This window comes from Megascapheus bottae, chromosome 1, assembly GCF_031878675.1.
Source record: "Megascapheus bottae isolate mThoBot1 chromosome 1, mThoBot2.hap1, whole genome shotgun sequence".
Classification (NCBI taxonomy): Eukaryota; Metazoa; Chordata; class Mammalia; order Rodentia; family Geomyidae; genus Megascapheus; species Megascapheus bottae.
In genome coordinates this window covers 104,249,995-104,274,894 of record NC_143509.1, presented here as the reverse complement: position 1 = coordinate 104,274,894, position 24,900 = coordinate 104,249,995, and the positions used below count along the sequence as shown (strand labels likewise).

The window sequence follows — 24,900 nt, the reverse complement described above, 5'->3', positions numbered from 1 at the left end:
CAAGGTCAGGTGGAGGGCCAAGGCCAGATAGAGGGCCAAGGTCAGGTGGAGGGCCAAGGTCAGGTGGAGGGTCAAGGTCAGGTGGAGGGGTCAAGGTCAGGCGGAGGGGTCAAGGCCAAGAGAAGGGTCAAGGTCAGGTGGAGGGTCAAGGGCAGGTAGAGGGCCAAGGTCATGTGGAGGGCCAAGGTCAGGTGGAGGGTCAAGGTCAGGTGGAGGGGTCAAGGTCAGGTGGAGGGGTCAAGGCCAGGAGAAGGGTCAAGGTCAGGAGGAGGGCCAAGGTCATGTGGAGGGTCAAGGTCAGGTGGAGGGCCAAGGTCAGGAGGAGGGCCAAGGTCAGGTGGAGGGTCAAGGTCAGGTGGAGGGCCAAAGTCATGTGGAGGGTCAAGGTCAGGAGGATCAAGGTCATTGGAGGGCCAAGGTCAGGTGGAGGGTCAAGGTCAGGTGGAGGGCCAAGGCCAGGTGGAGGGTCAAGGTCAGGTGGAAGGCCAAAGTCATGTGGAGCGTCAAGGTCAGGAGGATCAAGGTCATTGGAGGGCCAAGGCCAGGTGGAGGGTCAAGATCAGGTGGAGGGTCAAGGTCATGAAGAGGATCAAGGTCAGGTGGAGGGTCAAGGTCAGGAGGAGGGCCAAGGTCAGGTGGAGGGTCAAGGTCAGGTGGAGGGCCAAGGCCAGGTGGAGGGCCAAGGCCAGGTGGAGGGTCAAGGTCAGGTGGAGGGTCAAGGTCAGGTGGAGGGCCAAGGTCAGGTGGAGGGTCAAGATCAGGTGGAGGGTCAAGGTCAGGTAGAGGGCCAAGGTCAGGTGGAGGGTCAAAGCTAGATGGAGGGTCAAGGCCAGGTGGAGGGTCAAGGTCAGGTGGAGGGTCAAGGTCAGGTGGAGGGTCAAGGTCAGGTGAAGGGTCAAAGCTAGGTGGAGGATCAAGGTCAGGAGGAGAGCCAAGGCCAGGTGGAGGGCCAAGGCCAGGTGGAGGGTCAAGGTCAGGTGGAGGGCCAAGGTCAGGTGGAGGATCAAGGTCAGGTGGAGGGTCAAGGTCAGGTGGAGGGCCAAGGTCAGGTGGAGGGTCAAGGTCAGGAGGAGAGCCAAGGCCAGGTGGAGGGCCAAGGCCAGGTGGAGGGTCAAGGTCAGGCGGAGGGTCAAGGTCAGGAGGAGAGCCAAGGCCAGGTGGAGGGCCAAGGCCAGGTGGAGGGTCAAGGTCAGGCGGAGGGTCAAGGCCAGGTAGAGGGTCAAGGCCAGGTGGAGGGCCAAGGTCAGGTGGAGGGTCAAGGTCAGGTGGAGGGTCAAGGTCAGGTGAAGGGTCAAAGCTAGGTGGAGGGCCAAGGCCAGGTGGAGGGTCAAGGTCAGGTGGAGGGTCAAGGTCAGGTGGAGGGCCAAGGCCAGGTGGAGGGTCAAGGTCAGGTGGAGGGTCAAGGTCAGGTGGAGGGCCAAGGTCAGGTGGAGGGTCAAGATCAGGTGGAGGGTCAAGGTCAGGTAGAGGGCCAAGGTCAGGTGGAGGGTCAAAGCTAGATGGAGGGTCAAGGCCAGGTCGAGGGTCAAGGTCAGGTGGAGGGTCAAAGCTAGGTGGAGGGTCAAGGTCAGGAGGGGGGCCAAGGCCAGGTGGAGGGTCAAGGTCAGGTGAAGGGTCAAAGCTAGGTGGAGGGTCAAGGTCAGGAGGAGGGCCAAAGCCAGGTGGAGGGCCAAGGCCAGGTGGAGGGTCAAGGTCAGGTGGAGGGTCAAAGCTAGGTGGAGGGTCAAGGTCAGGGGGGGGCCAAGGCCAGGTGGAGGGCCAAGGCCAGGTGGAGGGTCAAGGTCAGGCAGAGGGTCAAGGTCAGGAGGAGAGCCAAGGCCAGGTGGAGGGCCAAGGCCAGGTGGAGGGTCAAGGTCAGGCGGAGGGTCAAGGCTAGGTAGAGGGTCAAGGCCAGGTGGAGGGCCAAGGTCAGGTGGAGGGTCAAGGTCAGGTGGAGGGTCAAGGTCAGGTGAAGGGTCAAAGCTAGGTGGAGGGCCAAGGCCAGGTGGAGGGTCAAGGTCAGGTGGAGGGCCAAGGCCAGGTGGAGGGTCAAGGTCAGGTGGAGGGTCAAGGTCAGGTGGAGGGTCAAAACTAGGTGGAGGGTCAAGTTCAGGAGGAGAGCCAAGGCCAGGTGGAGGACCAAGGCCAGGTGGAGGGCCAAGGCCAGGTGGAGGGTCAAGGTCAGGCGGAGGGTCAAGGCTAGGTAGAGGGTCAAGGCCAGGTGGAGGGCCAAGGTCAGGTGGAGGGTCAAGGTCAGGTGGAGGGTCAAGGTCAGGTGAGGGGTCAAAGCTAGGTGGAGGGTCAAGGTCAGGTGGAGGGCCAAGGCCAGGTGGAGGGCCAAGGCCAGGTGGAGGGTCAAGGTCAGGTGGAGGGTCAAAGCTAGGTGGAGGGTCAAGGTCAGGAGGAGGGCCAAGGCCAGGTGGAGGGCCAAGGCCAGGTGGAGGGTCAAGGTCAGGTGGAGGGTCAAAGCTAGGTGGAGGGTCAAGGTCAGGGGGGGGCTAAGGCCAGGTGGAGGGCCAAGGCCAGGTGGAGGGTCAAGGTCATGTGGAGGGTCAAGGCCAGGTGGAGGGTCAAGGTCAAGTGGAGGGCTGTTGGTCACAGCACCCAGCTGTTCAGCTATGGCTGTGCTGTGTCCTGTGCTATTCAGCTCTTTGGGACAGCAGGACCTGAGCTGACCTTTACAGCTGTAACCTGTTGGGCAAGTCAGGGGTGAGCAGGTCCTTGAGGAGAGGGCAGCGCACTGTGGCCAGCACCTGGGCCTGAAGTCGCCTGCTTCCCACCAGAGGCTCTGGGCACTGTGTCCCCTGGCTGGACTGCCGCATGGCTCCCAGAGCTCAGTAGGCACTGATCAAGAGCACCTCTGCCATCACCCTGGGGGCTTCGGGGGCGCCTTCCTCCCGCCCCAGAGTCCTGCATACAGTGCTCGGTGGCGGGCAGGTGGGCAGGAGCCCTGGGGGGTGGAGTCCCTGGAGGCTCACCTTGGGGACAGGGGCAGGATGAGCCATGAAGCATGTCTCTGCCACGTGAAGACTGCTGTCCTGGGGGGAAAGTGTCCCCCCCCCAGGACTGGCCCTTCCTGTGTGGTGTCACTCCCTCCCCCATACATCTCCCCCTCACATCTCCCTCCCCCACATCTCTCCCCTACTCCCTCCCTCACATCTCCCCCCTCCTCACTCCCTCCCCCACATCTCTCCCCCTCACATCTCCCTCCCCCACATCTCTCCCCCTCACATCTCCCTCCCCCACATCTCTCCCCCTCACATCTTCCTCCCCCACATCTCTCCCCCTCACATCTCCCTCCCCCACATCTCCCCCCTCCTTACTCCCTCCCCCACATCTCTCCCCCTCACATCTCCCTCCCCCACATCTCTCCCCCCCCTCACATCTTCCTCCCCCACATCTCTCCCCCTCACATCTCCCTCCCCCACATCTCCCCCCTCCTTACTCCCTCCCCCACATCTCTCCCCCTCACATCTCCCTCCCCACATCTCTCCCCTACTCCCTCCCTCACATCTCCCCCCTCCTCACTCCCTCCCCCACATCTCTCCCCCTCACATCTCCCTCCCCCACATCTCTCCCCCTCACATCTCCCTCCCCCACATCTCTCCCCTCACATCTTCCTCCCCCACATCTCTCCCCCTCACATCTCCCTCCCCCACATCTCCCCCCTCCTTACTCCCTCCCCCACATCTCTCCCCCTCACATCTCCCTCCCCCACATCTCCCCCCTCCTCACTCCCTCCCCTGCATCTCTACCCCTCACATCTCCCTCCCCCACATCTCTCCCCCTCACATCTCCCTCCCCCACAGCTCCCCCCTCCTCACTCCCTCCCCTACATCTCTACCCCTCACATCTCCCTCCCCCACATCTCTCCCCTTCCTCACTCCCTCCCCCACAGCTCTCCACTCCTCACTCCCTCCCCCACATCTCTCCCCCTCACATCTCCCTCCCCCACATCTCTCCCCCTCACATCTCCCTCCCCTACATCTCTCCCCCTCACATCTCCCTCCCCCACAGCTCCCCCCTCCTCACTCCCTCCCCTACATCTCTACCCCTCACATCTCCCTCCCCCACATCTCTCCCCCTCCTCACTCCCTCCCCCACAGCTCTCCACTCCTCACTCCCTCCCCCACATCTCTCCCCCTCACATCTCCCTCCCCCACATCTCTCCCCCTCACATCTCCCTCCCCCACATCTCTCCCCCTCACATCTCCCTCCCCCACAGCTCCCCCCTCCTCACTCCCTCCCCCACATCTCTCCCCCTCACATCTCCCTCCCCCACATCTCTCCCCCTCACATCTCCCTCCCCCACATCTCTCCCCCTCACATCTCCTCCCCCACATCTCTCCCCCTCCTCACTCCCTCCCCCACATCTCTCCCCCTCACATCTCCCTCCCCCACATCTCCCCCCTCCTCACTCCCTCCCCCACATCTCTCCCCCTCCTCACTCCCTCCCCCACATCTCTCCCCCTCACATCACTGTCCCACATCATGGCCTCCCAGGCTTGTGAACATGACAGGGAGGACAGGTCTGTGGTTGAAGTGCAGGCCGAGCCCCTTGTCATGGTGGCTAGGGACATGGGCCTTTGGTAATGAAACCAGAACATGGATTTGCCCTCCTGTGACTGACCTGTCCATGGCTGTTTACAGAATGGCTGATGTGGCCTTCCCTGACTCACTCTCTGTGCAAGGAGCCCGGTTCTTCATCGGCAGCAGGAGGAGAACCAAAGGCTTGTTCACTGTGAGTGCCAACACTTCCCCCCGACCCCTGCTCAGGGACTGCTGTGCCCCCAGGACTCAGGCTGTCCACCTACCCAGAGCTCAGGAATTGCTGCCCCTCACACACACACACCAGGACAGAGGCTACCCCACAGGCCCTGCCTTGGGATCCTCGGGCTTGTTGCCTGTGCTAACTGGTTGTGGAGAGCACAGTGGGTATGGGGTCACCACAGGGACTTGGCATGCCCTTTCTGAGCTCCTCCAGGCCCTGCCCTTTTTACAAGCAGGCCACCCACCACTCTGATCAGACCTGCTGTCTTTGCTTTGCTGTGGCCCCAGGGTGAGGACAGGAGGCCTGTTCTCTGGGAGCAGAGGCCATGGTTCCCTGGGGAGTCCACACTGTGGAGCCAGGCCTGACACATAGTGGGTGCTCTGTGCATGGACTGGCAGAGGTACAGAGGAGGGAGGGGCAGACGGCTGGGAGGACAAAGGAAAGGATAGATGACCAGGGCCTGGACAGATGGGCAGGGGAGAAACCTTTAGGGGAGCTCCGGGTGGATGGACAGGTGGATAGATGGACAGATAGACTGGCAGTGGAACCTGGCTACCAGGCAGGGCACGGAGAAAATCCATGCGTTGGATGGAGCGCGGTGTTGGGCTGTGGCCCCTGTGATCGTCCTGACAAGCGACTGCCAGGCTTCTTGGCACTGCAGACACGTGGCCTCCCGTGCCTCACGGACCCAGGCCCAGCACAGCAGCTCGAGTCTGAGTGCTGCCCTTCTCTCTGCAGGGCCTAATGAGGCAGCTGGTGGTTCTCCCCGGCTCCGATGCCACCCCCAGCCTGTGCCCCAGCAGGAACGCCCATCTGGCTGAGCTGTCCATCCCACAGGCACTACGGGAGTTTCCAGGAAAGCCCGATGACAATGAGGTCCTGAAATATCCCTATGGTTAGTAGGTGAGGCCACAGGGACTCACCCCACCAGACCCTGAGAGCCGGCTCTGCCGAGGGCTGTCCCCAGGCTCTGAGGAGGGCTGTCCCCGGGCTCTGCGAGGGCTGTCCCCGGACTCTGAGGAGGGCTGTCCCCGGCTCTGCCGAGGGCTGTCCCCGGGCTCTGAGGAGGGCTGAGGCTCTGAGGAGGGCTGTCCCCGGGCTCTGAGGAGGGCTGAGGCTCTGAGGAGGGCTGTCCCTGGGCTCTGAGGAGGGCTGTCCCCGGGCTCTGAGGAGGGCTGTCCCCGGGCTCTGTGGAGGGCTGAGGCTCTGAGGAGGGCTGTCCCTGGGCTCTGAGGAGGGCTGTCCCCGGGCTCTGTGGAGGGCTGAGGCTCTGAGGAGGGCTGTCCCCGGGCTCTGTGGAGGGCTGAGGCTCTGAGGAGGGCTGTCCCCGGGCTCTGAGGAGGGCTGAGGCTCTGAGGAGGGCTGTCCCCGGGCTCTGCCGAGGGCTGTCCCCAGGCTCTGAGGAGGGCAGTCCCAGGGCTCTGCCGAGGGCTGTCCCCGGGCTCTGAGGAGGGCTGTCCCCGGGCTCTGAGGAGGGCTGAGGCTCTGAGGAGGGCTGAGGCTCTGAGGAGGGCTGTCCCCGGGCTCTGTGGAGGGCTGAGGCTCTGAGGAGGGCTGTCCCTGGGCTCTGTGGAGGGCTGAGGCTCTGTGGAGGGCTGAGGCTCTGAGGAGGGCTGTCCCTGGGCTCTGTGGAGGGCTGAGGCTCTGAGGAGGGCTGTCCCCGGGCTCTGTGGAGGGCTGAGGCTCTGAGGAGGGCTGTCCCTGGGCTCTGAGGAGGGCTGTCCCCGGGCTCTGTGGAGGGCTGGGGCTCTGAGGAGGGCTGAGGCTCTGAGGAGGGCTGAGGCTCTGTGGAGGGCTGTCCCTGGGCTCTGAGGAGGGCTGAGGCTCTGAGGAGGGCTGTCCCTGGGCTCTGAGGAGGGCTGAGGCTCTGAGGAGGGCTGAGGCTCTGAGGAGGGCTGTCCCCGGGCTCTGTGGAGGGCTGAGGCTCTGAGGAGGGCTGTCCCCGGGCTCGGTGGAGGGCTGAGGCTCTGAGGAGGGCTGTCCCCGGGCTCTGAGGAGGGCTGAGGCTCTGAGGAGGGCTGAGGCTCTGAGAAGGGCTGTCCCTGGGCTCTGAGGAGGGCTGAGGCTCTGAGGAGGGCTGAGGCTCTGAGGAGGGCTGTCCCCGGGCTCTGTGGAGGGCTGAGGCTCTGAGGAGGGCTGTCCCCGGGCTCGGTGGAGGGCTGAGGCTCTGAGGAGGGCTGTCCCCGGGCTCTGTGGAGGGCTGAGGCTCTGAGGAGGGCTGTCCCCGGGCTCGGTGGAGGGCTGAGGCTCTGAGGAGGGCTGTCCCCGGGCTCTGTGGAGGGCTGAGGCTCTGAGGAGGGCTGTCCCCGGGCTCGGTGGAGGGCTGAGGCTCTGAGGAGGGCTGTCCCCGGGCTCTGAGGAGGGCTGAGGCTCTGAGGAGGGCTGAGGCTCTGAGGAGGGCTTGTCCCCGGGCCTCTGAGGAGGGCTGAGGCTCTGAGGAGGGCTGAGGCTCTGAGGAGGGCTGTCCCCGGGCTCTGAGGAGGGCTGAGGCTCTGTGGAGGGCTGTCCCTGGGCTCTGAGGAGGGCTGAGGCTCTGAGGAGGGCTGTCCCTGGGCTCTGATGAGGGCTGAGGCTCTGAGGAGGGCTGAGGCTCTGAGGAGGGCTGTCCCCGGGCTCTGTGGAGGGCTGAGGCTCTGAGGAGGGCTGTCCCCGGGCTCGGTGGAGGGCTGAGGCTCTGAGGAGGGCTGTCCCCAGGGCTCTGTGGAGGGCTGAGGCTCTGAGGAGGGCTGTCCCCGGGCTCGGTGGAGGGCTGAGGCTCTGAGGAGGGCTGTCCCCGGGCTCTGAGGAGGGCTGAGGCTCTGAGGAGGGCTTGAGGCTCTGAGGAGGGGCTGTCCCCGGGCTCTGAGGAGGGCTGAGGCTCTGAGGAGGGCTGAGGCTCTGAGGAGGGGCTGTCCCCGGGCTCTGAGGAGGGCTGAGGCTCTGTGGAGGGCTGTCCCTGGGCTCTGTGGAGGGCTGAGGCTCTGAGGAGGGCTGAGGCTCTGAGGAGGGCTGTCCCTGGGCTCTGTGGAGGGCTGAGGCTCTGTGGAGGGCTGAGGCTCTGAGGAGGGCTGTCCCTGGGCTCTGTGGAGGGCTGAGGCTCTGAGGAGGGCTGTCCCCGGGCTCTGAGGAGGGCTGAGGCTCTGAGAGGGCTGTCCCTGGGCTCTGTGAGGGCTGAGGCTCTGTGGAGGGATGAGGCTCTGAGGAGGGCTGTCCCTGGGCTCTGTGGAGGGCTGAGGCTCTGAGAGGGCTGTCCCTGGGCTCTGTGGAGGGCTGAGGCTCTGAGGAGGGCTGTCCCTGGGCTCTGAGGAGGGCTGAGGCTCTGAGGAGGGCTGTCCTGGGCTCTGAGGAGGGGCTGAGGCTCTGAGGAGGGCTGTCCCTGGGCTCTGAGGAGGGCTGAGGCTCTGAGGAGGGCTGTCCCTGGGCTCTGTGAGGGCTGAGGCTCTGAGGAGGGCTGTCCCCTGGGCTCTGAGGAGGGCTGAGGCTCTGAGGAGGGCTGTCCTGGGCTCTGTGGAGGGCTGAGGCTCTGAGGAGGGCTGTCCCTGGGCTCTGTGGAGGGCTAAGGCTCTGAGGAGGCTGAGGCTCTGAGGAGGGCTGAGGCTCTGAGGAGGGCTGTCCCCGGGCTCTGAGGAGGCTGAGGCTCTGAGGAGGGCTGAGGCTCTGAGGAGGGCTGTCCCCGGGCTCTGAGGAGGGCTGAGGCTCTGTGGAGGGCTGTCCCTGGGCTCTGAGGTGGGCTGAGGCTCTGAGGAGGGCTGAGGCTCTGAGGAGGGCTGAGGCTCTGAGGAGGGCTGTCCCCAGGCTCTGTGGAGGGCTGAGGCTCTGAGGAGGGCTGAGGCTCTGAGGAGGGCTGAGGCTCTGAGGAGGGCTGTCCCTGGGCTTGAGGAGGGCTATCCCCGGGCTCTGTGGAGGGCTGAGGCTCTGAGGAGGGCTGTCCCCGGGCTCTGTGAAGGGCTGAAGCTCTGAGGAGGGCTGTCCCCAGGCTCTGAGGAGGGCTGAGGCTCTGAGGAGGGCTGTCCCCGGGCTCTGAGGAGGGCTGAGGCTCTGTGGAGGGCTGAGGCTCTGAGGAGGGCTGTTCCCGGGCTCTGAGGAGGGCTGAGGCTCTGAGGAGGGCTGTCCCCAGGCTCTGAGGAGGGCTTGTCCCTGGGCTCTGAGGAGGGCTGTCCCCGGGCTCTGAGGAGGGCTGTCCCCGGGCTCTGAGGAGGGCTGAGGCTCTGAGGAGGGCTGTCCCTGGGCTCTGAGGAGGGCTGAGGCTCTGAGGAGGGCTGTCCCCGGGCTCTGTGGAGGGCTGAGGCTCTGAGGAGGGCTGTCCTCGGGCTCTGAGGAGGGCTGAGGCTCTGAGAGGGCTGTCCCCGGGCTCTGTGGAGGGCTGTCCCCGGGCTCTGAGGAGGGCTGTCCCCGGGCTCTGAGGAGGGCTGTCCCCGGGCTCTGAGGAGGGCTTTCCCCCGGGCTCTGTGGAGGGCTGTCCCTGGGCTCTGAGGAGGGCTGAGGCTCTGTGGGAGGCTGAAGCTCTGTGGAGGGCTGTCCCCGGGCTCTGAGGAGGGCTGTCCCCAGGCTCTGAGGAGGGCTGAGGCTCTGTGGAGGGCTGAGGCTCTGTGGAGGGCTGTCCCCGGGCTCTGAGGAGGGCTGAGGCTCTGTGGAAGGCTGAGGCTCTGTGGAGGGCTGAGGCTCTGTGGAGGGCTGAGGCTCTGTGGAGGGCTGTCCCCGGGCTCTGAGGAGGGCTGTCCCCGGGCTCTGAGGAGGGCTGTCCCCGGGCTCTGAGGAGGGCTGAGGCTCTGAGGAGGGCTGAGGCTCTGAGGAGGGCTGTCCCCGGGCTCTGAGGAGGGCTGAGGCTCTGAGGAGGGCTGAGGCTCTGAGGAGGGCTGTCCCCGGGCTCTGAGGAGGGCTGAGGCTCTGAGGAGGGCTGAGGCTCTGAGGAGGGCTGTCCCCGGGCTCTGAGGAGGGCTGAGGCTCTGAGGAGGGCTGAGGCTCTGAGGAGGGCTGTCCCCGGGCTCTGAGGAGGGCTGAGGCTCTGAGGAGGGCTGTCCCCGGGCTCTGAGGAGGGCTGAGGCTCTGAGGAGGGCTGAGGCTCTGAGGAGGGCTGTCCCCGGGCTCTGAGGAGGGCTGAGGCTCTGAGGAGGGCTGTCCCTGGGCTCTGAGGAGGGCTGTCCCCGGGCTCTGAGGAGGGCTGTCCCCGGGCTCTGCCGAGGGCTGTCCCCAGGCTCTGAGGAGGGCTGTCCCCGGGCTCTGCTGAGGGCTGTCCCGGGCTCTGAGGAGGGCTGTCCCCGGGCTCTGAGGAGGGCTGAGGCTCTGAGGAGGGCTGAGGCTCTGAGGAGGTCTGTCCCCGTGCTCTGAGGAGGGCTGTCCCTGGGCTCTGTGGAGGGCTGAGGCTCTGAGGAGGGCTGAGGCTCTGAGGAGGGCTGAGGCTCTGAGGAGGTCTGTCCCCGTGCTCTGAGGAGGGCTGTCCCCGGGCTCTGAGGAGGGCTTTCCCCGGGCTCTGTGGAGGGATGAGGCTCTGAGGAGGGCTGTCCCTGGGCTCTGTGGAGGGCTGAGGCTCTGAGGAGGGCTGTCCCCGGGCTCTGTGGAGGGCTGAGGCTCTGAGGAGGGCTGTCCCTGGGCTCTGAGGAGGGCTGTCCCCGGGCTCTGTGGAGGGCTGGGGCTCTGAGGAGGGCTGAGGCTCTGAGGAGGGCTGAGGCTCTGTGGAGGGCTGTCCCTGGGCTCTGAGGAGGGCTGAGGCTCTGAGGAGGGCTGTCCCTGGGCTCTGAGGAGGGCTGAGGCTCTGAGGAGGGCTGAGGCTCTGAGGAGGGCTGTCCCCGGGCTCTGTGGAGGGCTGAGGCTCTGAGGAGGGCTGTCCCCGGGCTCAGTGGAGGGCTGAGGCTCTGAGGAGGGCTGTCCCCGGGCTCTGAGGAGGGCTGAGGCTCTGAGGAGGGCTGAGGCTCTGAGAAGGGCTGTCCCTGGGCTCTGAGGAGGGCTGAGGCTCTGAGGAGGGCTGAGGCTCTGAGGAGGGCTGTCCCCGGGCTCTGTGGAGGGCTGAGGCTCTGAGGAGGGCTGTCCCCGGGCTCGGTGGAGGGCTGAGGCTCTGAGGAGGGCTGTCCCCGGGCTCTGTGGAGGGCTGAGGCTCTGAGGAGGGCTGTCCCCGGGCTCGGTGGAGGGCTGAGGCTCTGAGGAGGGCTGTCCCCGGGCTCTGTGGAGGGCTGAGGCTCTGAGGAGGGCTGTCCCCGGGCTCGGTGGAGGGCTGAGGCTCTGAGGAGGGCTGTCCCCGGGCTCTGAGGAGGGCTGAGGCTCTGAGGAGGGCTGAGGCTCTGAGGAGGGCTGTCCCCGGGCTCTGAGGAGGGCTGAGGCTCTGAGGAGGGCTGAGGCTCTGAGGAGGGCTGTCCCCGGGCTCTGAGGAGGGCTGAGGCTCTGTGGAGGGCTGTCCCTGGGCTCTGAGGAGGGCTGAGGCTCTGAGGAGGGCTGTCCCTGGGCTCTGATGAGGGCTGAGGCTCTGAGGAGGGCTGAGGCTCTGAGGAGGGCTGTCCCCGGGCTCTGTGGAGGGCTGAGGCTCTGAGGAGGGCTGTCCCCGGGCTCGGTGGAGGGCTGAGGCTCTGAGGAGGGCTGTCCCCGGGCTCTGTGGAGGGCTGAGGCTCTGAGGAGGGCTGTCCCCGGGCTCGGTGGAGGGCTGAGGCTCTGAGGAGGGCTGTCCCCGGGCTCTGAGGAGGGCTGAGGCTCTGAGGAGGGCTGAGGCTCTGAGGAGGGCTGTCCCCGGGCTCTGAGGAGGGCTGAGGCTCTGAGGAGGGCTGAGGCTCTGAGGAGGGCTGTCCCCGGGCTCTGAGGAGGGCTGAGGCTCTGTGGAGGGCTGTCCCTGGGCTCTGTGGAGGGCTGAGGCTCTGAGGAGGGCTGAGGCTCTGAGGAGGGCTGTCCCTGGGCTCTGTGGAGGGCTGAGGCTCTGTGGAGGGCTGAGGCTCTGAGGAGGGCTGTCCCTGGGCTCTGTGGAGGGCTGAGGCTCTGAGGAGGGCTGTCCCCGGGCTCTGAGGAGGGCTGAGGCTCTGAGGAGGGCTGTCCCTGGGCTCTGTGGAGGGCTGAGGCTCTGTGGAGGGCTGAGGCTCTGAGGAGGGCTGTCCCTGGGCTCTGTGGAGGGCTGAGGCTCTGAGGAGGGCTGTCCCTGGGCTCTGTGGAGGGCTGAGGCTCTGAGGAGGGCTGTCCCTGGGCTCTGAGGAGGGCTGAGGCTCTGAGGAGGGCTGTCCCTGGGCTCTGTGGAGGGCTAAGGCTCTGAGGAGGGCTGAGGCTCTGAGGAGGGCTGAGGCTCTGAGGAGGGCTGTCCCCGGGCTCTGAGGAGGGCTGAGGCTCTGAGGAGGGCTGAGGCTCTGAGGAGGGCTGTCCCCGGGCTCTGAGGAGGGCTGAGGCTCTGTGGAGGGCTGTCCCTGGGCTCTGAGGAGGGCTGAGGCTCTGAGGAGGGCTGAGGCTCTGAGGAGGGCTGAGGCTCTGAGGAGGGCTGTCCCCAGGCTCTGTGGAGGGCTGAGGCTCTGAGGAGGGCTGAGGCTCTGAGGAGGGCTGAGGCTCTGAGGAGGGCTGTCCCTGGGCTCTGAGGAGGGCTGTCCCCGGGCTCTGTGGAGGGCTGAGGCTCTGAGGAGGGCTGTCCCCGGGCTCTGTGAAGGGCTGAGGCTCTGAGGAGGGCTGTCCCCGGGCTCTGAGGAGGGCTGAGGCTCTGAGGAGGGCTGTCCCCGGGCTCTGAGGAGGGCTGAGGCTCTGTGGAGGGCTGAGGCTCTGAGGAGGGCTGAGGCTCTGAGGAGGGCTGTCCCCAGGCTCTGAGGAGGGCTGTCCCTGGGCTCTGAGGAGGGCTGTCCCCGGGCTCTGAGGAGGGCTGTCCCCGGGCTCTGAGGAGGGCTGAGGCTCTGAGGAGGGCTGTCCCTGGGCTCTGAGGAGGGCTGAGGCTCTGAGGAGGGCTGTCCCCGGGCTCTGTGGAGGGCTGAGGCTCTGAGGAGGGCTGTCCTCGGGCTCTGAGGAGGGCTGAGGCTCTGAGGAGGGCTGTCCCCGGGCTCTGTGGAGGGCTGTCCCCGGGCTCTGAGGAGGGCTGTCCCCGGGCTCTGAGGAGGGCTGTCCCCGGGCTCTGAGGAGGGCTTTCCCCGGGCTCTGTGGAGGGCTGTCCCTGGGCTCTGAGGAGGGCTGAGGCTCTGTGGAGGGCTGAGGCTCTGTGGAGGGCTGTCCCCGGGCTCTGAGGAGGGCTGTCCCCAGGCTCTGAGGAGGGCTGAGGCTCTGTGGAGGGCTGAGGCTCTGTGGAGGGCTGTCCCCGGGCTCTGAGGAGGGCTGAGGCTCTGTGGAGGGCTGAGGCTCTGTGGAGGGCTGAGGCTCTGTGGAGGGCTGAGGCTCTGTGGAGGGCTGTCCCCGGGCTCTGCCGAGGGCTGTCCCCGGGCTCTGAGGAGGGCTGTCCCCGGGCTCTGAGGAGGGCTGTCCCCGGGCTCTGAGGAGGGCTGTCCCCGGGCTCTGAGGAGGGCTGTCCCCGGGCTCTGAGGAGGGCTGAGGCTCTGAGGAGGGCTGAGGCTCTGAGGAGGGCTGTCCCCGGGCTCTGAGGAGGGCTGAGGCTCTGAGGAGGGCTGAGGCTCTGAGGAGGGCTGTCCCCGGGCTCTGAGGAGGGCTGAGGCTCTGAGGAGGGCTGAGGCTCTGAGGAGGGCTGTCCCCGGGCTCTGAGGAGGGCTGAGGCTCTGAGGAGGGCTGAGGCTCTGAGGAGGGCTGTCCCCGGGCTCTGAGGAGGGCTGAGGCTCTGAGGAGGGCTGTCCCCGGGCTCTGAGGAGGGCTGAGGCTCTGAGGAGGGCTGAGGCTCTGAGGAGGACTGTCCCCGGGCTCTGAGGAGGGCTGAGGCTCTGAGGAGGGCTGTCCCTGGGCTCTGAGGAGGGCTGTCCCCGGGCTCTGAGGAGGGCTGTCCCCGGGCTCTGCCGAGGGCTGTCCCCAGGCTCTGAGGAGGGCTGTCCCCGGGCTCTGCTGAGGGCTGTCCCCGGGCTCTGAGGAGGGCTGTCCCCGGGCTCTGAGGAGGGCTGAGGCTCTGAGGAGGGCTGAGGCTCTGAGGAGGTCTGTCCCCGTGCTCTGAGGAGGGCTGTCCCTGGGCTCTGTGGAGGGCTGAGGCTCTGAGGAGGGCTGCGGCTCTGAGGAGGGCTGAGGCTCTGAGGAGGTCTGTCCCCGTGCTCTGAGGAGGGCTGTCCCCGGGCTCTGAGGAGGGCTTTCCCCGGGCTCTGTGGAGGGCTGAGGCTCTGAGGAGGGCTGTCCCTGGGCTCTGTGGAGGGCTGAGGCTCTGAGGAGGGCTGAGGCTCTGAGGAGGGCTGAGGCTCTGAGGAGGTCTGTCCCCGTGCTCTGAGGAGGGCTGTCCCCGGGCTCTGAGGAGGGCTGTCCCCGGGCTCTGAGGAGGGCTGTCCCCGGGCTCTGTGGAGGGCTGTCCCCGGGCTCTGAGGAGGGCTGAGGCTCTGTGGAGGGCTGTCCCCGGGCTCTGAGGAGGGCTGAGGCTCTGTGGAGGGCTGTCCCTGGGCTCTGAGGAGGGCTGAGGCTCTGTGGAGGGCTGTCCCTGGGCTCTGAGGAGGGCTGAGGCTCTGAGGAGGGCTGAGGCTCTGAGGAGGGCTGTCCCCGGGCTCTGAGGAGGGCTGAGGCTCTGAGGAGGGCTGTCCCTGGGCTCTGAGGAGGGCTGTCCCTGGGCTCTGAGGAGGGCTGAGGCTCTGAGGAGGGCTGTCCCTGGGCTCTGTGGAGGGCTGAGGCTCTGAGGAGGGCTGTCCCCGGGCTCTGTGGAGGGCTGAGGCTCTGAGGAGGGCTGTCCCCGGGCTCTGTGGAGGGCTGAGGCTCTGAGGAGGGCTGTCCCCGGGCTCTGTGGAGGGCTGAGGCTCTGAGGAGGGCTGTCCCCGGGCTCTGTGGAGGGCTGAGGCTCTGAGGAGGGCTGTCCCCGGGCTCTGTGGAGGGCTGTCCCCGGGCTGTGTGGAGGGCTGTCCCCGGGCTCTGAGGAGGGCTGTCCCTGGGCTCTGTGGACTGCTGTCCCCAGGCTCTGAGGAGGGCTGTCCCTGGGTTCTGTGGAGGGCTGTACCCCATAGCCACTGTGCTGAAATCATGCCCTCTGCTGCAGAGAGCAGAGAAGCCCTGCGTGCCTGTGCCAGGCCCTGTGCCTGCACCTGCACACATGGCACCCTTCTCCTCCTCGCCCACAGAAGCCAGCCTGAGAGTGACCCTGGGGACGCAGCCCCCATGCTCCGTGGCCGAGGAGGCGCAGTTCTGGTTTGACGCCATCAGGAGGGGGCTGCACCTGTGCACGGGCGGCCACTGGGTCTCGGTGCTGGCAGGTGAGGGGGTCCTGAAGACCAGGTGTTCGCACTCTGAGCTGGGGGGGAGGTCACGAGAAGGTGTGTGTGCCTTTGTGCCTGTCGGGGCCCGGGGGACTTCTGAGAGTGAGCCCTGCAGGGCAGGCTGCAGCCACTCCTGGAGCAGGTGTGGGCTCCGTCCAGCAAGCCAGACCCGTGGGCCTGGAGCCAGGAATGCCAGCCTCCAGGCTAGGGGCCCACGCTGCCCAGGGCCAGCTCAGGTGTGCCAGGCTCCAGGCTGGGGGCCCACGCTGCCCAGGGCCGGCCCATGAATGCCAGCCTCCAGGCTGGGGGCCCACGCTGCCCAGGGCCTGGAGCCAGGAGTGCCAGGCTCCAGGCTGGGGGCCCACGCCGCCCAGGGCCGGCCCAGGAGTGCCAGGCTCCAGGCTGGGGGCTCACACCGCCCAGGGCCTGGAGCCAGGAGTGCCAGGCTCCAGGCTGGGGGCCCACGCTGCCCAGGGCCGGCCCAGGAGTGCCAGGCTGCCGCATACAGTTGGTGTCCTGAGTGTGCCCTGAGTGTGGCTCTCAGAGAGCAGGCTGTCGCCCAGTTCCTCTTCCCAGCTGACTAGAAGAAGGGTCAGGAGGGCTGAGCTCGCGCCTCCTGGCCTCCTTCGGATGTGCTGCCCACTTGATAGGAGACCATGCTGCCGCTCGGCTAGCACTGTTCCGCGGGGCCTGGGGAATCCCGGGCAGGGAGGGTGGCCCTGCCTCAGGTGGGCTGTGGCGATACCCCCAGGCCAGCCCCGGGCTGGCTGTCTGCCCACTGCCGGGGGCTCGGCCTGTAGGGGTGATGAGGCTTGGTTTGACTTGGGCACAATGTACCAGCTCTATCTCTGGGAGCGGTGCAGATCCCAGAGCCCCTGGCAGGAAGAAGCAGGAGAATCTTCCCGAGGCGGGGCCCCAGGGGCGGCCCCAGGGGCGGCCGGGCTCCGTCCTCGGCCGTGTTAACTGGGTCGTCATCTTCCCATCCCAGCCAGAGTCCGGCTGGACTACCTGGAGGAGCACCAGAGCCTCCTCACCAACTCGGAGACTCTGGGCGTGGAGGTGTTCCACATCCCGGGGGTGGGGCTGTTCGTGGCCACCGCCAATCGGAAAGCCAGATCCACCATCTACAAGTGGACGGACGGGAAGTTCACCTCCTATCAGAGCATCCGCACGCACCAGGCCCAGTCCTGGCGGCATTTCACCATCGGGAGAAAGGCAAGTCTGCGCGGCCGCCTCTCCTCCCCAGCCTCTGCCTCCACCAGGCCTTGGTTCCTCCACGGCGGGGACTCATTCCGCAGGCCCTGCCGTCTTCCTCGGGTGGAGAGAGGCGGCAGAGCCAGCTCTACCTAGAGTGAGACGGCAGCACATCGCTGCACCAGCTGAGAGCATCTCGGCCAGCCTCCGTCTCTCCCTCCACACTGAGGGCGCAGGCTGACATGCGGCCAGCGAGGGCTGCGAGGGCCAGGCCGCGGGCTGCAGGGTGTGAGTGCTGGCCAGGGGCTGCTCCTTCAGGCCAGCCTGGATGGAGCAGGGGTCCATGAGCAACGGGCCGAGGTGCTGGTGCCAGTGGAGAGACTGAGCTCCGTTCTCCTCCAGCGCCCAAGAGCACTGACCTGTGAAGGAGGCTGCCCTCTGAACCCAGGTCCTGAGCAGGGCTGGACACCGGGGGCAGGGAGACCACGCGTCTGCACACCGCCATTCATCCCGTGCTGACCGCACTCCACATTGTAGAGCAGCAGCTGTAGGGATTTTTACTTTCTGTGCATGCCACTTTTAAGGGTTTTATTTTGTTCCTTGTAAAGAATGGGAATAACCGGGAACTCCCGAGAACCAAGAGGGCCAGTGTTGAGCCCCCCACCCCCCAGCACAGACAGGGCCTCACCCACCAGCGGCTCCAGCCTGTCGGCGAGGGCCTTGAGTCCTGCTTCCTGCCCTGTGGTACTCACAGCTGCATACTCGGGGTGCACAGCCCTGGCCCCTCCCTGGGGCAGAGTGTGAGCCCAGAGCCCTCTGGGCACCTGGCCCAGGGCGGGGTCAGGCAGTGTCTGTACAGAGCATTCCCAAATGAATTGGTTTGCCATCCAGTAGAGCCATGAAGGATTTGGAGAAGGCAACTTCTGGTACCAGGCCCCTCCTCAGGGATCCCGAGCATAGGCCAGACCTGGCTGGTACCCCATCCTCTCTCCACGGGTGTGGGGAAGCCGTGCCATGCAGGACTGCACCCACCGGCGCGGAACTGACCCGGTTCTCTTCCAGATCTTCCTGGCTGTGGCTAATTTCGGACCCAATGAAAAGGGCCAGGAGTTCTCGGTGATTTACAAATGGAGCCCCAGAAAGCTGAAGTTCATCCTGTACCAGAGGATCGCCACCCACAGCGCCCGAGACTGGGAGGCCTTCCAGGTGGATGGGGAGCACTTCCTGGCCGTGGCCAACCACCGGGAAGGTAGGGCAGGCCTGGCCTGGACCCGGAAGGCAGCGGTGGAGGGTGGAGGATGGCCACGGCAGGTGAACTCTTCCCTCCTGGAAAGTAGTGCCAGCCTCCGGGACGTGTGCCTGAGATCCCAGCACTCACAGGGCCGAGGCCAACCTGAGAGTCAAGAAGGAAGGAAGAGGAAGGAAAGGAGAAAGAAGAGAAGGAGGGAGGGAGGAAGAAAGAGGAATGAAGAAAGAAGGAAAGGAGAGAGGGAAGAAGGAAGGAAAATGGGGGCGGGGGAGGGTGTTGCCTGGCCATTTCTAGGAGTCCAACATTTAGACATCAGGGTGCACACACTCACTCCTGCACACCTGCCCTAGTCAGGAGACCTGCAGGTGTGGTTCTTGTGCTCTGGAGACACCGGAGTCCTCCTCCTCAGTGCTCCCTGACAGTCCTCCTGCTCAGTGCTCCCTGACAGTCCTCCTGCTCAGTGCTCCCAGACTGACAGTCCTCCTCCTCAGTGCTCCCAGACTGACAGTCCTCCTCCTCAGTGCTCTCAGAATGACAGTCCTCCTGCTCAGTGCTCCCAGACTGACAGTCCTCCTGCTCAGTGCTCTCAGAATGACAGTCCTCCTGCTCAGTGCTCCCAGACTGACAGTCCTCCTCAGTGCTCTCAGAATGACAGTCCTCCTGCTCAGTGCTCCCTGACAGTTCTCCTGCTCAGTGCTCCCAGACTGACAGTCCTCCTCCTCAGTACTCCCAGACTGACAGTCCTCCTCCTCAGTGCTCTCAGAATGACAGTCCTCCTGCTCAGTGCTCCCAGACTGACAGTCCTCCTGCTCAGTGCTCCCAGACTGACAGTCCTCCTTCTCAGTGCTCTCAGAATGACAGTCCTCCTGCTCAGTGCTCCCAGACTGACAGTCCTCCTCAGTGCTCTCAGAATGACAGTCCTCCTGCTCAGTGCTCCCAGACTGACAATCCTCCCTTCAGGATGCTCTTTGGGCAGCTGTGGGCCCCCGTGAGCTCTTCCCCTGGGGACATGTCCCCACCCTGACACGGAGCCCGGTTCCAGGTGACAACCACAACATCGACAGTGTGATCTACAAGTGGAGCCCCAGCGCCCGGCTCTTCGAGGCCAACCAGACCATCGCCACGTCGGGCGCATACGACTGGGAGTTCTTCACGGTGGGGCCCTACTCCTTCCTGGCGGTCGCCAACACCTTCAACGGCACCTCCACCCGGCTGCTCTCACACCTCTACATCTGGCTGGTGGGCGCCTTCCGGCTCTTCCAGTCCTTCCCGGTAAGACCCGGGCGCTCCCGCAGACACTTCGTGCGGGCAGTGCACCCCAGAGCGTCCTTGGAGACGAGAGCTGGGACCTGGACCCTCGACCTGGGACCCAGTGCCCACGCCTCCACCAGACGCGGCTCTGGAGTGGGGATGAGGTGGGAGGTGGGGACTCGTGATGAGGTGGCCACCGGAGAGAGGGAGGACCGGCGGAGACCAGGGCCGTGAAGCGCGGGAGGCCCCCTGCCTGCCCGCTCTGCGGTCGGGAATTGTGGCTGAAGTGTTGAAGGGTCGTGACCAAGGCCACAGCAGACGCCTGGTGGGCAGGGACTGCCTGCCCAGTGTGCCTGTGCACACACGTGCGTGTTCATGTGCCGTGCACACACTAACACACCCTGCATGCGTGGCCACGTCTGTACGCACTTCCATTACTCCATGACTGCAGAAGACCCGGGCGGGCAGACGCGGTGGGCAGCTGTAAGGGGGCAGTCAGGGGAGACCCTCGGGGGGCAGCAGCCATGTCTGCCCTGGGCCCGGAGTGTGCAGGCCTGGGGACCTGGGGCCTCTCTAGGATCAGGTGAGAGCACAGAGGGGCCCCAGGACCTGGCGGGGACAGGCTGAACCTGCCACTCCAGGAGCTCACCCAGCCCCCACTCCTGCCCGCCCACAGGGCTCACAGTGGTGGCAGGGCCCCCCCAGCCCTGGGGGCCGCTGGCCTTCCCCCGGTACACTGCCTCTCCCTCCCCCCGGCACTGAGACCACACCGCGTCCTTCTTCTCTGCCCACTGACGCCAAAGCCCAAGGGCCTCTCAGCCCAAGAGCCTCTCAGCCCGAGCCCCTCTGTGATTGCGCTGTGATTGTGGGGGCTGCCTTGCCTGTTGGGCCCAGGCACACCCAAGCCTGTCAGGGCCTGTGTCGTGCCCGGCAGCGGGCTGAAGCAGGAAAGGGCCCACCCCGCCCAGCAGGGGCCTGGCGCCCTCGCCGGTACCAGGCAGGGTTGGGCAGAATGGTTTAAGAGGTGAGCATGCCTCCCTACTTCACTGGGCTCCAAGAGTGGCCCCCCAGCCTGGCCTGGCACCCACGCCCCTGCTGCAGGCCGCCCCGAGAGGGGGCTTCAGACACAGCCTGTGACTGCGAGGGACGCCCCGTGTGGTCTCTGCCAGCCTCCAGCCAGACAGGGTGCAGAGTGCAGAGTGCCTGGATCCATTTAAGCTCCAGCAGCAGAAATAATGATCGTTTATATGAAAGTCATCTCCCAAGTGAAGGGTGGAAAATCATTCGTCGCCAAGCACCTTGTACGTAATAAACCAGGTGTCCCGACCCTGGCCCGATACGGGGAGCCAAAGAGGGGCTGGACACGCCAGTAGAGACAGCCGCAGCCGGCGCAGTGCCTGGTCCTCACCATGGACCGGGCCTCCCCGCACTCCAGAGACCCAGGGCTCAGCCTTGAGCCCGAGGTGGCTCTCCCCGCCCTCGTGCCCCGTTCTTCCAGAGCCTCCGCTATCCACTGGAGATGACCACACCTCCCAAGCTGTGCCAGGCCCCTCTTACCAACCCCCTTTCCACCTGCCTGTGCCAAGGCTGCTGCCACCGGGCTCCTGCCCTCCTTTCCTACCTGCTCGATGCCTGTGAGGTCTCAGCTCTTACAGCCTGGCAGCCCAGTTCCCACGTGCAGGCCCCCAGCCTGGGCTCAGGGCCAGAAGAGTCCCTCCCCCACCACTGGGGCACAGCCCCAGCGCCTCCCCCGATCTGGGAGCCTCTCCCGGAGAATGCAGCCCCTGCACACAGTGAGGCTGTACTGGGAAGGAAGCAACCTGGGGGCTTGAACTGTGGACGTGCAGGTGTGTCCTGTGCATGCTTGTGATGTATCTACACATATGAACGTTCGTGTGTATGGGCCTGTGCAGCATGTGTGCAGGCAGCTGTGTGCATGCAGGCGCTGCGTGTGTGCGCTTGTGTGCATGTACACGTGAGCACACAGGTGCCAGCATGCAGGTAGATGCACACGTGTGTGCCATGTGGAGGCTCACTGACTTGGCGGGGAGTGATGTCCCAGCCTACAGCTGCTGTCCATGTCACAGCCCACAGACTTGGGGTCCAGTGCCACGCTCTGTGAAGAGGGCACAAGCACATGGCACTGAAGATCCTGCAGGCGTGGAGGGCCCCAGAGCACTGGGCATTGGGAGCTGGTCCTACAAGGGCCGGAACGGCAGCCTGGGGGAAGGAGGGTGGTCTCAGAGGGCTGAGCCTGCAGCCCTGGGCCTGGTCCACAGGAGTCGGGTTCCTTAGGCTAAACTCGCCCTGTGTCTCCTCAGCCATGATCCTGGAGCTGATCGTGAGGCTGTTCGGGCTTTGGGGCTGTGTTCAGAGACCTTGGGTGGTGGCAGTCCTGCTTTCTGCCCTGGTCCTGGGCTCCAGTGGGCAGGGGCTCCCTCTGCTGCTCACAGGGAGAAAGAGCCAGCCCCACGTCTGTTTTTCTGTGGTTAATTGGAGTGTCTTTAGTGCCCAGGCTGGCTTGGATCTGCAATCCTCAGATCTCAGCCTCCTGAGTAGCTAAGATGACAGGCGTGAGCCACCACGCCCGGCTTCGTTCTGCCGTCTTATCTGGAAGTCACTGTCTTCCCTTCATTCTGAAAGGTGCACTCTGGGCTGTGCCTGTGCAGAGGCGCAGGAACACACTGCGGGGGGGGGGGCTCCCTGGGTGTCTGAGGCTGTTTCCTGGAGCTCGGCACCCGGCAGGGCAGCTCCCCGGTGCTGCCTGGCCTGGCTGTGCCTGGACCTCTGGGGCAGAGGAGAAGCACAGCTGCTGTGGCCCCCCAGGCCCGCAGCTCTCCTGCAGAGGGGTGAGGGCTCCGGGCCGGTGGGCAGGGCCGTGGGTGGTGGGAGTCCGCACTGCCCCCCTGCCTCTCTGTCCTAGACGTTTGGAGCTGCGGACTGGGAGGTCCTGCGCATTGGGGACAGGGTGTTCCTGGCAGTGGCCAACAGCCACAGCTACGACGTGGCCACGCAGGTTCAGAACCACTCCTACGTGCTCAGCTCCGCCATCTACGAGCTGAACGTCACCGCCCAGACCTTCGTCAAGTTTCAGGACATTTCCACCTGCAGGTACCAGGAGGACGGTGCAGGAGGGAGGGCGGAGGGGGAGGGAGGCTGGAGCGGGTCTCCGTGGGCCTCCCGTGGGCCTCCCAACCCTTTCCATTCACTCCTGGCCTCTCCTGAACCATCCCACGCTCATATTCTCAGGGTGGATCTCAGGTCAAAAAGGAGAAATAGGGGCCAGGAGTTTGGCCTAGTGGTTGAGTGCTTGCCTAGCATGCACGATGACCCAGGTTTCCTTGGTAGTACCACATACATAGAAAAAAGCCGGAAGTGGTGCTGAGGCTCAAGTGGTAGAGCTCTAGCCTTGAGAAAAGTCCAAGGACAGTGCTCAGGCCCTGAGCTCAAGCCAGGACTGGCCAAAAAAAAAAAAAAAAAAAAAGGAGAAATAACCCTGAGACCAAGAGAGCAAGCTGCAGTGTTTGGCTTAGATCCAGAAACATGTGGCTAGGCCACCACAGCCACGGCTGGAGAGCCACGGTCTCCACCATGGGGGCCTGGCAGAAGGGGCCGCTGCCAGGATACACTTTCTGAGTCGAGCCTCGCGCGGCATCTCGGGAGGAAGTGGGTGGAGAGGAATCTCGAGCAGCTGCAGGGGTGGACGGTGCTCGGAGCGGGGCCTGGCCCGGGGCCTGGCTCCCGCAGCGGCCCAGCGCAGGCAGCGCCCTGCCCGGCCTTCACCCACCCCTCTTCCTCCTCAGTGCCCTGGACTGGGAGTTCTTCTCTGTGGGGGAAGACCACTTCCTGGTGGTTGCCAACTCCTTCGACGGAAGCTCCTTCTCAGTGAACAGTATTATTTACAGGTAAAGGACCCGTCCTCCTGTCCTCGGGCGCCCTTGGCGCTGGCCTTCCCTGGCAGGGAAGGGCATCACCGGCCCAGGGCCAGGCCAGGCCCTGTGGTCAGGACAGGTCGGGCCTGTGGGAGGCGGAGTGGCCACGCCCCTCCTCTTGTGTCTTCCCAGGCTTTGTCAAGTGTTGTAAGCATCTCACCTAGGGAGGGAGGGTGTGTGTGTGTGTGTGTGTGTGTGTGTGTGTGTGTGTGTGTGTGTGCGCAACCACCTGACCAAATTACCTACCCATTCTAGCCTTTTTGCTGAAGAGCTTCAAGGGACCTAAAAGCGTAGTGATTTCAGAGAATGAAGACAGCTTTGCCCTCTGGTCTCTAAAGATTATATTGCATAACTGTTCTTTGTTTGCTTGCTTCATTTCGATTGTTTGTCTTGTGGTCCTGACTCAGGGCCCCATACGCTGTCAGCTCTTTGTACCCTAGGTTAGGTTTTAATACCATCTAGAGATTGTGCCTGGGGCTGGCCTTGGACTGTGGTCCTCCCGTCTCTGCCGGCAGAGTAGCGGGGCCTGCAGGTGTGTAGCGCTGTGCCTGGTTCCTTTCTTCATTTTCTTAATTAGCTACAAGTTGCAAAGCAGACTTGGCCAGCAGTGCTGCTCTGCTCTGAGGTGGTCCCCGTGCCCCCCGGTCTGCAGGGCAGGCCTTCCCCAGGCCTCAGCCCCTTACTGTGCTGTCATCCCCGGTGGTGTCTCGGTGAATGTGTGGATAGAAGCTTGCCGCATGGTGACTTCTGTCCGGGGATGTCCCATCCCCTTGGAGCCGGATCGTGCATGATTATTCTACGTGTGTAAGAGTTTCTCAGCAGGAAATGAAGCTGTCCGTGGTGTCCTGGGGTCTTTCCCGACCTGCTGCCATAGCACAGCCTGCAGGTCGAGACAGCTGAGATGAGAGGTCTAACTGGTTCCTGTGACTGGGATACACTTGTTCACAAAGCCCCTTGGCTCTGGTGCCTTGCTGACAGCATCACAGACAGCGTCCTCAGTCTCTCCCCAAGTGAAATATTCTCCAGCTCCCTTCCCATAGTTTGGATCATGTCTTTCCTGGAAAAAAAAAGTTTTCTCTAGCTTCAAATCTATCGCTATCCATCTTTCAACGTGATAAAAATAATTTCAAAATGCATGTGGGAGAATGCAGCTTTTAAATGACCAAAAAACCTTGGGAAAAGGACTGTGGAGGAGGAAGGGCCCGTCAGCCTCAGGTAAAGCCGGGGATCCCCATGTGAATACACAGATGGCAGCGCTGTATCCACCCCAAACCACAAAGGCCTGTATCCACCCCAAACCACAGAGGCCTGTATCCACCCCAAACACAAAGGAAGCAGATAGGCGGGATGAAACAGCCCGGAAGAGCCAAGAATGGAGGATCATTTGATGTGGAAAAGGTTATATTTAAGTCAGTGAAAAAGGCTGCATTATTTAATAAAGTAACCTCATATAGATCACTAATTTTATACGGGTTAAAAACCAAACTGTAGGAATAGGAGTAGAAAACATCAAGCCGAGGCGTGGCGTGCGCCCGCGGCACCCCGGGGCTGGGCCGGGGGCCGGGGGCTGTGGGGTCTGGAGCAGGATAGCTTCTTCTCGGGGTCTCCACCCCGGTTTCCACCCCGCCCCGGAGAGGAGCTGATCAGACCCAGAGCCGTGGCAGCTCCGAGGCCCTGGCGGCCAGGACACGTGGCTGCTCAGGTCAGGCCAAGGGTCGAAGGCCGCAGACCCCTCCGGGGGTGGCGGGCGCAGCGGTCACCGTGGTCACCGTGTCCCCATCTCTCCTGCAGGTGGCAAGGCTACGAGGGCTTCGTGCCGGTGCACAGCCTCCCGACGGTGGGCTGCAGGGACTGGGAGGCCTTCCACACGGCGGCCGGCTCCTACCTCATCTACTCCAGCGCCAAGGAGCCCCTGTCCAGGGTCCTGCGGCTCAGGACCGGCTGACCAGCTCGGGTGCCACAGCAGCAGGGCCGCCCACCCTGACACACCACACGTGGCTGTGCAGAGGCCAGCCCGGCCACCCCAGGCCCCTGGCCCGCCGAGCCTCCCCCGCAGTCCCTCTCCATCTTACCTCCAAAGCCCCAGCCTTGGCCTCAGCCCTCCGTGCAGCGCAGATGTGTCACGACTATTTATTATGTTTTATCTATGTGCAAATATATTTATGTTACTCTTTACAAAAAGCACACTGCATCTTCATAGTTTCCTGGGGGCAGAGAAGCCTTTCTTACTGGCAGTGGCTTCTGCAGGCCTCAGTTTACACTGTGGGGACAGAGCTGGGT

The 24,900-nt window shown here is 64.8% G+C and overlaps 1 protein-coding gene across 1 annotated transcript in view; it reads left to right on the top strand.

Annotated features, from left to right (window-relative positions):
• The window catches only part of Tspear (thrombospondin type laminin G domain and EAR repeats), a 51,995-nt gene extending 27,216 nt beyond the window's left edge, over positions 1-24,779 (top strand). The window contains exons 3-11 of the mRNA XM_090331535.1: positions 4,630-4,720; positions 5,489-5,645; positions 14,860-14,991; positions 15,983-16,209; positions 17,251-17,437; positions 18,480-18,709; positions 21,612-21,799; positions 22,492-22,593; positions 24,412-24,779. Coding sequence (XP_090187661.1) covers positions 4,630-4,720; positions 5,489-5,645; positions 14,860-14,991; positions 15,983-16,209; positions 17,251-17,437; positions 18,480-18,709; positions 21,612-21,799; positions 22,492-22,593; positions 24,412-24,565 — 1,468 coding nt within the window. The 3' untranslated portion in view covers positions 24,566-24,779. The remainder of the gene's footprint in view (positions 1-4,629; positions 4,721-5,488; positions 5,646-14,859; positions 14,992-15,982; positions 16,210-17,250; positions 17,438-18,479; positions 18,710-21,611; positions 21,800-22,491; positions 22,594-24,411) is intronic.
• Positions 24,780-24,900: the final 121 nt, after the last annotated feature.